General features: G+C 44.7%; 1 protein-coding gene across 4 annotated transcripts in view; it reads left to right on the top strand.

Annotated features, from left to right (window-relative positions):
* LOC124009995 (partitioning defective 3 homolog) overlaps nt 1-10,654 on the top strand; it is a 257,276-nt gene that overhangs the window by 76,356 nt on the left and 170,266 nt on the right. The window contains exon 1 of one of the 4 annotated variants that reach the window (XM_046322289.1): nt 10,100-10,217. The exons of the other annotated variants lie outside the window; for them this stretch is intronic. Coding sequence (XP_046178245.1) covers nt 10,167-10,217 — 51 coding nt within the window. The 5' untranslated portion in view covers nt 10,100-10,166. Of the gene's footprint in view, nt 1-10,099; nt 10,218-10,654 lie in introns of those variants that run through there. 4 annotated transcript variants of the gene reach the window in all.

Below are 10,654 nucleotides of genomic sequence, written 5' to 3'. Positions count from 1 at the left end.
ATGGCATAGAAATGAACTATTTGTCCTGAATACAACACTTTAGTTTTGGGACAAATCCAACACATCACTAATCCCAACACACGTCAGAGTTCCACTCTTCATATTTTCAAAGCATGGTGGTGCCTGCATCGTTTCCTAGAGGACAACTTGGTTTATTCTGCATTCCACTGGGAGACAAAATCACCTTTCAGCTTATATTCTGTAGTTGTTTACCAAGATGGCATTGAATGTTCCTAAGTGGCCTAACTCCAGTTTTGACTTAAATCAGCTTGAAAATCTATGGCAAGGTTTGAAAATGGCTGTTTAGCCTTGATCAACAACCAATTTGACTGAGCTTGTGTACTTTAATAAAGAATAATGGGCGAATATTATGCAATCAAGTTGTGCTAAGCTCTTAGACTTTCCCAGAAAGACTCTCAGCTGGTATCGCTGCCAAAGGTGATTCTAACATGTATTCACTCAGGGGGTCGAAGAATAATCTAATCAAGATATATTAGTGTTTTTTTATTTTCCAATAATAATAATACAATTAAATTCTTCTTCCACTTTGACATTACAGAGTACTATGTGTAGATGGTTGACAAAAATGACAATTAAATCTGTTTTATTTCCACTTTGTAACACAGCAAAATGTAAAACGTCCGAGGGGTGTGAATACTGAAAGCACTGTAGTTGTAGCTATAATCAGTGGTCGTTTCAAGCACACACCCCCCCCCCCCCCCCCCCCAACCTTTTTGAAACTTTTTTGTTGTTGACTGTATTGCAAAATGCCCCGGTGTATATATGGTTTACCGCCATTGCATACATTATGCGCTTCAGTTTCTGACATTTACATTCATGGGCTGCTGCAGCACAAGTGCGAGCCGGGTCAAGAGCGTTGGTTGGTAATGAGGTCGTCTGTTGTGGCAACCAACCGTACCTCATTTAGAAAGCGCTGACGCCCGGAGAGGGGTACAGGTGAGGGCGGTGGACGCCCGACAAGCACGCAGTTCTGGGATCATCGCCGATCAAGTGTGTGTCGAGTGGAGGATGGGATGTGGGGCGTAACACACAACCTGATTTCATGTCTTAGACATTCTTACCATATAGGCTCGTTAATATAGACTGGCGTCCTGTCCAGGGGGTGTACGTACGTTTTCCTCATGCGACAGAAACACGAGAGAGGGCTCCTGCGCTGTTGTCCGTTCGTGGCTCGGACAAGGCTCGGTCATCTACAGGTAACTGCCAATATAAAGGAAACACCCGAGTAAATAAAAGTTTTGGCGGCTGTGGTGCGGGGTGTGTTTTCCTGGCACGGTTTAGGTCCTCTCAATCCCTTTAGAGCAGGGTTTCAATCCCATGACGAGTGGTCACGAGTTGGTTATTTGAATCTCCTGTGTAGTGCCAGGGTAGAAACCAAAAGGAGCACCCGGGGAGGGGTGGGCAGTGATCACCTTGGGAGTGTTCTCTTCCAGGATGCTACTGCCCCCATTAATGCCCCCATGACGAGTGGTCACTGAATGGTTTGATGAGCGTAAAAACAATGTAAACCGTATGGCATGGACGTCTCAGTCACCAGATCTCCACCCAACACTTATGGGAGATTCTGGAGTGGCGCCTGAGACGGCGTTTTTCTCCGCCGTGAACAAAACACCAAATGACGGAATTTCCCTCTAATAGTTTGAGACACTTTTAAGATTCTATTCCAGGGCGCAATTGAAGCTTTTCTGCCTGCTGATGGTGACCCAACGCCCTTTGCTGGTGTTTCTTTTATTTTGGCAGTTACATGTCGACCCAGATTGGTCGTTTTAAAGTGTTTTTATGAGTCCTGGTTTGGATCTGATAGCACGATCAGAGGGGTGGGCAGCGTTTTTGGCTTCTCCCCAAGAATCCGCTGATTTTGTTTAAGGATTATGAGATGTGGACAGAGTTGCTCTGCTCCCTGGAGAAGAAAGACAGAAACACACACTTTCCTCCGGACGGACATGGAGCGCCAGAGAGCCTGGCATGGACTGATTAGGGCCTAATGGTTTTAACATGGGGAAACCGAGTCAGAGGTGCACAACCAGCCACCCTCTAATCACTGCTCTCTCCACCCAATGGGACTGAAAGGGTCCGTATCAGTGCTCTCTATCCGTGCTCTCACTGGACTGTAGGCTACTCACAGATCGGATCACTGACTGAATCCATCTCTCCACAGTGCAGTGCCGCGCTGCCTGCATTAGCCCGTCTATGTAATAGAGAAGGAATTACCGGAACAGACAACAGACGGCCCCATTTGATCATCACAAGTCTGGTGTTTTGATGGTGTTGGGCATCTTGTCTGGGGAAACTTAGTTTGAATCCCTGTCCTTACTGTAAGGGTGGGCTGAGACTGCATTTTGTGCGGTCTACTGTAGGCTAGATCATATTCGGATCTATGTACCGTGTTGATGGAAAGGAATGTATTGGCGCTGACGCAGATCGTGATGATAATGCAGTCTTTTTTTTCAATAGGAGATTGATTCTCTTGCGAGAAGTGTTTCAACAGTGTTATGCTCCCTGTGATCACTGTCAGTGATTTTCTGTGTGTGGATGCCACCCTTGATACATGCTCAGAGGAAAATCAAGGCCACTTCACTTTGCTTCTCCTTCAAACAAGGCTGCTGATTGTCAAATTGCCTGTACAGCATTTCAGCCTTTCCGTCAGTGGTTGGAGTGTACACGAGATGAAATGAGAGATTTAGGAGGGGTAAACTGGCTGGGGTGATTGGGCAGAGACCATTGCACGTTTGACCCCAAAATAGTGTGTCAATACGCATCTCTGTGGTACCCACCCTCATTGGCCATGGTTACGTTTGAGCTAGCTGTCAAGTCTCACTTACGGCAGTGAAACAAAGGTACCTCTAAACATTACCACCTCTTTCCCTCTCTGTTGTCATCTAGAAATTGGGGGTTGCAGAGGAATTCAAGAAATCGAATAACATGGATTTCTTATTTTGCGATGTCTGGTCAGCATGTTAGTCTCGCACATTTTCGGTGCAGTATTTCTCAATGAAAAAGTGTGCATGGAAACTAGTAGTCTCTTGTTGAATGACAACAAAAGACTTTATTGAAGAATCCCTACTGTTGACCAATCACCTACGAAGGAGCGTGGACTTCGGCTACCGGCTTCGGCTTGCCTCAAGAAAAAATGTTGTTTGCCCGAAAAGCTGAAAAAAACCCTTGTAGGGTTGTGACGAACAAAAACGTCACAATGTCATCAGAATACAGTATATGTTTAGGCTGGGAGGCATGCAGACACCTTTAGTGTCAGACTTGGTCTACTGGAGGAGAGGTCGCTGCGTAAATTGAGTCCCATTCCAGGCAGCATTTGTCAACGTCCTCCAGTCCTCTCTCCTCCCTGCCTGTCATGGTAATTGGCTCAGAAATTATGCAGACTTCTTTATCTTTTGAAATCTGGTACACCAGGGCTCACACAAGATTAATTGCTGTACGAGGGGAGCTGGACTTGTTGTCCACTCACTCTTGAATAATATTAAACCCCAACAGACAATATCCTTTGAACTGAAGCACAGAACAAAGGCAGCAGAACAGAGACCTCAGCTTTGTCCCAAATGGTGCTCTATTCCCTATTGGCCCTGGTTAAAATTAGTGCACTACATAGGGAATAGGGTGCCATTTGAGCCCATCCCGACTGTCTTTGCCTGTGCCACAGGTTGTAATAGGTTGGGTGGAGCTGCCCAATTGGAGTCGATACTACTGGGACTTCTGTTGAACAGTCATCTGACAAACCCCTCTGACAAATCAGGCTGAGATGGTTTATCTAGGTCATTTTTATAAAATGATGAAACGAATGCAATTATTTAAAATGGTTACTCACAGGCTCATTTTGGAGGCGCCTACAGTATCTTGGTCATGGGAAGTTCATCTAAGATATGACTCATATCAGCCATTTGGGTCCCTGCGATGTAGAAACAAGTATTGGTGGCCTATCAGATCATTTTCCTGTATGCGTCCCAAATGTCACTCTATTCCCTAGTAGTGCACTACTTTTGACCAAATCCTGTGGTGTGACGTAGATCTGTTAGTGTCCGGTCGGGAGGGCCAAATCTGCCTGCGAGTTATTTATGTGTATAGCGACATCATACATGGGCGGCAGGGTAGCCTAGTGGTTAGAGAGTTGGACTAGTAACCGGAAGGTTGCAAGTTCAAACCCCTGAGCTGACAAGGTACAAATCTGTCGTTCTGCCCCTGAACAAGGCAGTTAACCCACTGTTCCTAGGCCAGTTAACCCACTGTCCCTAGGCCAGTTAACCCACTGTCCCTAGGCCAGTTAACCCACTGTTCCTAGACCAGTTAACCCACTGTTCCTAGGCCAGTTAACCCCACTGTTCCCAGGCCGTCATTGAAAATAAGAAGTTGTTTTTAACTGACTTGCCTAGTTAAATAAAGTTAAATAAATACACACACGTTTATTATGACCGTGTCTTTTGTGCCAGACAGTGAAAAAAATGTACTGAAGCTATGCCCAGTATAAAAGTGGTCAAATACTGTTGGCCCTGTGAATTCTGATGACTTGCTCAGTCGACGGCCTGTTAACTATGCTTTTTACAATCCTTGCTCGTACGGACGAACATCTAAATAGTTGTTAGAGTGAAATATGACTTGTGTAAGCATTTTGTGGTGTTATTTTACAATGCCTACGCAGTGTAAAGCAAGTAAACGGGGATCTTGTGAATGTAGGGTACTGTGATATGGGACACAGTGTTGACACAGACATTCTTTGTCACCACAAATGAAGCTAGTTTGTTCATTTTCTTAGATAAGCTTTTTCACGGCTTGTTCTATTCTTTGGGACAATGTCTATTGTATCATGTGGATTTTCTGCTGTCTTACGCTGCAAGCAAAAGTGCTTATTCCATGCAAGTACAAGGCCAGCCTTGTGCACCTCTCCTTCTCCCCAGATACTGGATAAAGTGTCCATTTCCTCTTAATAAAAATGTCTCCACGGGGAAAGCCTGAATGCCTGTTCTACTCTCCCGGCTCTTTCATTTGGTAATAGTCTCATGTTTAGGGTGTATAGCTTTTCCACTTCCACCATGGTGCCACAGTAGGAGTCTCGTACTCTGTGGCCTTGTGAGGGATCAGAGAAAGTGTCTGTCCTTTGCGAGAACATGATTTAGTCAGGGAGGAATTAATTCCCCTATTCCAACAGGATTCCATTCCATTTGGATGCTAAGTATTGACGTTGAATTGTAGTCAGTGTGTACATGTACACTGAACAAAAATATGAGCGCAATAAGTAACGTGTCGGTCCCATGTTTCATGAGCTTAAGTAAAAGATCCCAGAAATGTTTCATGCGCACAAAAAACATACTTTTTTGAAAATGTTGTGCACAAATTTGTTTCAAACCCATGTCAGTGAGCGTTTATCTTTTGCCGAGACAATCCATCCACCTGACCGGTGTGGTATATCAAGAAGCTGATTAAAACAGGATGATCATTACAAAGGTGCACCTTGTGCTGGGGGCAATAAAAGGCAACTTTTAATGTGTTCATTTCTCGACCATAAGCTGCCAGCAATGTTGTTTTAGAGAATGTGGTAGTACATCCAACTGGCCTCACTACCGCAAACCATGTGTATGGCGTTGTGTGGGCGTGCTGTTTGCTGATGTCACCGTTGTGAACTGAGTGCCCCATGGTGGGGTTATGGTTTGGGCAGGCATAAGCTACAAACAAAGACCACAATTGCATTTTGTCAATGGCAATTTAAATGCACAGAGATACCATCACGAGATCCTGAGGCCCATTGTTCTGCCATTCCTCCACATGGTAATGCACGGCCCCATGTTGCAAGGATCTTTCCACAATTCCTGGAAGCTGAAGTTCTTCAATGGCCTGCATACTCACCATGTCACCCATTGAGCATGTTTGGGATGCTCTGGGTCGACGTGTATGTCAGCGTGTTCCAGTTCCCGCCAATATCCAGCAACCTCGCACAACCATTGACGAGGACTGGGACAACATTCCACAGGCAACAATCAACAGCCTGATCAACTCTATGCCGAAGGAGATTGGTTGCCCTGCATGAGGCAAATGGTCACACCAGATACTGGCTGGTGTTCTGAGACCAACCAATATGTATCAGTTTTCCCAGTCATGTTAAATCCACAGATTAGGGCCAAATGAATTTTTCAATTGACTGATTTCCTTATAAACTGTCACTCAGAAATCTTTGAAATTGTCGCATGTTGCAATTCTATTTTTGGGCAGTATAGTATTAATATTATCAGCAACATCTTGCTTTAAACAGTTTTGCCCATGAGGCATCCAAAGCTAAGTGTTCAGTGACTTGACCTCAATCATTGAATGATACATACTGAAGGCCAAACTCATTGTGGCAGTCTACCATCAACAGATTGCACAGTGTGCTGTCTCTGGGTGAGTGTTTGTGGTGGTTTATCTGTTGGACTGAAGTGTCCTCAGCTCTCTTTTGGTCTTCCTGTTTTGCCCTGTCTGTTGTCTCTCAGTACTCAGTGCTCTGTAGAACATGTGTTTGAAGGTTTAGGATCTGATGTGACCATGCAGGTAAGTCAATTCCCATTCCTCGTCAGGCAAGGCCAAAGTTTTAGACCTACTTTCAAACTGCCAGTCAGTCTTTTCTGCATTGGGTCCTCTTGACAGCATCGCATACTCGATGAACCGCATTGTGCTTGACGAAGTGTAACTTGTTCCTTGTGGGTAACTGTGGGTACTGCACTGGCCTTCTACAAAATTCTGTAAATCTTGAAACTACACCAGCAACATGTAACTGGATTTTAAACAAATGGATTTTCTGACAGGGTGTCTGACTTTGACACGGTTGTGATATGCATCTAGGAACACAATGGGAACTAACCACCCTGTTGACTAACTTGATATGGTTTTATGATACTGTAAATTAGAGAGGAGTATATAGTATTAGAACTCATTCTAATGCTGAAGATGAGCTAATGTGAGCAGAGATGAGCTAATGTCAGCAGAGATGCTGAAGATGAGCTAATGTCAGCAGAGATGCTGAAGATGAGCTAATGTCAGCAGAGATGCTGAAGATGAGCTAATGTCAGCAGAGATGCTGAAGATGAGCTAATGTCAGCAGAGATGCTGAATAATAATAATAATAATATATGCCATTTAGCAGACGCTTTTATCCAAAGCGACTTACAGTCATGTGTGCATACATTCTACATATGGGTGGTCCCGGGAATCGAACCCACTACCCTGGCGTTACAAGCGCCATGCTCTACCAACTGAGCTACAGAAGGACCAATATGAGCTAATGTCAGCAGAGATGCTAAATATGAACTAATGTGAGCAAAGATGAGCTAATGTCAACAGAGATGCTGAAGATGAGCTAATGTCAACAGAGATGCTGAAGATGAGCTAATGTCAACAGAGATGCTGAAGATGAGCTAATGTCAACAGAGATGCTGAAGATGAGCTAATGTCAACAGAGATGCTGAAGATGAGCTAATGTCAGCAGAGATGCTGAAGATGAGCTAATGTCAACAGAGATGCTGAAGATGAGCTAATGTCAACAGAGATGCTGAAGATGAGCTAATGTCAACAGAGATGCTGAAGATGAGCTAATGTCAGCAGAGATGCTGAAGATGAGCTAATGTCAACAGAGATGCTGAAGATGAGCTAATGTGAGCAGAGATGCTAAAGATGAGCTATTGTCAGCAGAGAAGTAGGCATCTAGTTTTTGTAAAAGAGCAGAGTAGGAACTGTGATCCATAGTCAGTGTCACGTAGTCATACCCCTTCCTCAATGCCAAAATTGCACACACTGACTTTAACTGATGAGTCCTGTGAAAACCATCTTGTGTTATGCTCCCACCATGTGTGTCAGTGTTGCCGGGGAGTCTTCAGGTCTCAAAGACTTTGTCTTCGTCCCAAATGGCACCCTATTCCCAACATGGTGCACTACTTTAGACCAGGGCAGGATGGTGCACTATATTGGGGAATAGGTTGCTGTTTGGGACATAGACTGCCTGTCCATATTATTGATTTGTGCCAAACTCCCAAAGACATGAATTTGACAGTTTCATTTGTGCTCTGCTTATTGGAGTTTAATTCGGTTGTGTGGCTGCACTCTGGGGGGTTACGGTGGTGAAAGGAAGAGCGATGTGACTAAGTATGTTGAGGGCTTTTAATGCTAATAGTGGTCTGTCAGAGAGAACAAAATGGAGAAGGAAGAGAACCTTTGGCAGAGAGAGAGAGAGAGAGAGAGACAGACCGTGAGAAAGAAGATGACCTTTTGCTGAGAAAATATTTTCATTTTTCTGGGAATAGCTATGTGATTTTATAAAAAATGAACATATCAGATGACTATGTGGAGTAGGTCCTCTCTTGAACCACCTGATAACCTAATTCATTTATCATGGTTTGTCAAGACCTTTAATGAGCGCTAATCTCCTCTGAGATCTCCATGTATTTGAATTATAATGTTTTCTAATCCAAATCCCGCCCAATGTAATGGAACCAAGGGGATAAGTAATTGCTTATCAAACTGGAGTCGGACGGTGTTCTATTTCTGAAGACGTCAGCAGAACTATAATTTCTCATTACCAAACTGTCACTCCGCCCACTCAAATGTTCCCTCGAACTCCAATTAAAGATAGGTCCAGTTCCCCTTAGGACCCTGAAGGTCCCCATGGATTGTCAGTCTCAGCCCCCCCCCCCCCCCCCCCCCATTTTTAACTATGTGACCTGTTGACAGGGTTGTTAAGGGTGAGGGCACATCAGTGTCAGCACTCATCAATAATACAGCGTTGATCTCTTCCAGATGCATCGTGGTCCAGGACGAGGCCTTATTCATCCTCCTTGACCAATGACCATTGGCTGCTGTCAGCTCACATATAATATGCTGCGCCCCAAATGGCAACCTACATGGTGATCTACACCTGGCCAGAACCTTATTGTACAGAGCTATTTAGTTGTAGCTCAGTTGGCTTATGGTGTTGGTACTCTATAAGCCATAAAGCTAGATGATGATTCTTCATTAAGTGGGTACTAGTGTAGGTCTAGGTCTCATCAGGGGCCCCATTACTGGATGAGATGAGAAACGCCGAGCCGTTGAAAGGCGAGCAGAGGGACTCCCAAATCACACACTGTTCCCTATGTAGTGCACTACTTTTGACCAGAGCCCTATTGGGACCTGATCAAAAGTAGTGTGCTTTGTAGGGTGCCATTTAGGATGAAGCCGTTCTTTACTGGGGGAAATGCTTAGCTGGCATCACAGGAAGGGGAGGTATTGGACACCCGGGACTCCTCCAGACGCTGTCTGATGAAACACATTTCTGCTACAGACCTTTTTTTTCTCTTGCTGCTCGCTTTTAATTGTGCAGTTTTATTGCGAAAAGCAAGGGAGCCCTTGTTTCCTTTACTGCGCTCTACACGAGCGTTGGGTTAGTCACATTGTGAAACAATAGAATTGCTCAATGTTGATACAATTGAGCTCAGCCAGCTGTATCGTGAGGACCGATGCAACTTCCCTCGACTCGGCCCGGCCGGGCCAGGAAATAAGTCAGAAGGCATCTTAACTCAATTTAAGATGTTGTGACTTTGGCCAAGTGTGTGTTGTTCACTGGCCAGACAGATGCTGTGGAGAAAGACTGGCATTGTTTAAAACATCATTTATTACCGTTGGTTTTGCAAAATATCTATTGGAATGAGGTTTTTGAGAGGAGGGAGCTCAGGATGTCTCTAGCTTCTTTCTGGAAAGCTGTCCCTGGCTTTTTGTTTTAAGGAGCTCGGGGAAAAGTGATTTAGCACACATGGCATTCAGATTTCCGCTGTCCGGTCAGAAAGGTTAGACAAACAAGTGTCTGTTTACATCACTGCCGGAATAACACCAACCTTACCTACCGTCCAGGGTAGAGGTCGCATCCCCTACAAAGAACTGGCGTATTATACTGGCACGTTCTCTGAAATGGCTGCAACTAAGGCCCAGTGTCTCCTTGTGCAGGAAATGAAGCTACATGGAAATAGAATGATTAGTGTACTGTGTCTTTAAACACCTCAGCCCATGCATGCTGGGAGAAGGAGTAACAAACCGTCTCCATGTCCTATTCCCTATGCAGTGCACTACGTTTGACCAGAGCCCGTAGTGCAGTATATAGTGAAAAGGGTTCCATTTGGGACTAGGACGTGGAGAAACAATACATGTCTTCGCCCCGCTGCGTTAGTCGCCATGTAAACCTTCCGCAACTGAAGGTATTTATTGCCATTTCAGTCTTCCTGTGTCTGCCAAGTGGACATTAGTATCAGCCAGGCTGAGTGGGTTTTACTGGCTCTATTTGATTTACGAGTGGGGAGGGAGACTGTATTCTTGACAAACTTATCTCTGTGGTGCAGCGTCGAGCGCGCCGGGACGCTAATTCTGTCGTAGACGTCGTCACTGAGCCGTTCAAACACACTCGCGTCTTCAATCTTTTCTTCCTCCGCCGCGACACAAGTCGTTCACAGTTAATTGAACACCCACATTGTAAAATATGCCCAGGATATCTGGTTAAGTGTTGATTGGCTTGAGAAGCCGTTAATCGAGGAAAACAGAATAAATATAGCTTCAATGTGATTAAGGGTGATACTGTGTGATGAATGATTCTCATTAACTGTTCTCCCACCAGGCTTTGGAAGTTAGTTGGTGTCTT

The sequence above is a fragment of the Oncorhynchus gorbuscha genome, linkage group LG22 (assembly GCF_021184085.1).
Source record: "Oncorhynchus gorbuscha isolate QuinsamMale2020 ecotype Even-year linkage group LG22, OgorEven_v1.0, whole genome shotgun sequence".
Taxonomy (NCBI): Eukaryota; Metazoa; Chordata; class Actinopteri; order Salmoniformes; family Salmonidae; genus Oncorhynchus; species Oncorhynchus gorbuscha.
The sequence above is the reverse complement of the archived record's forward strand: the minus strand, read 5'-3'. Positions and strand labels throughout refer to the sequence as shown.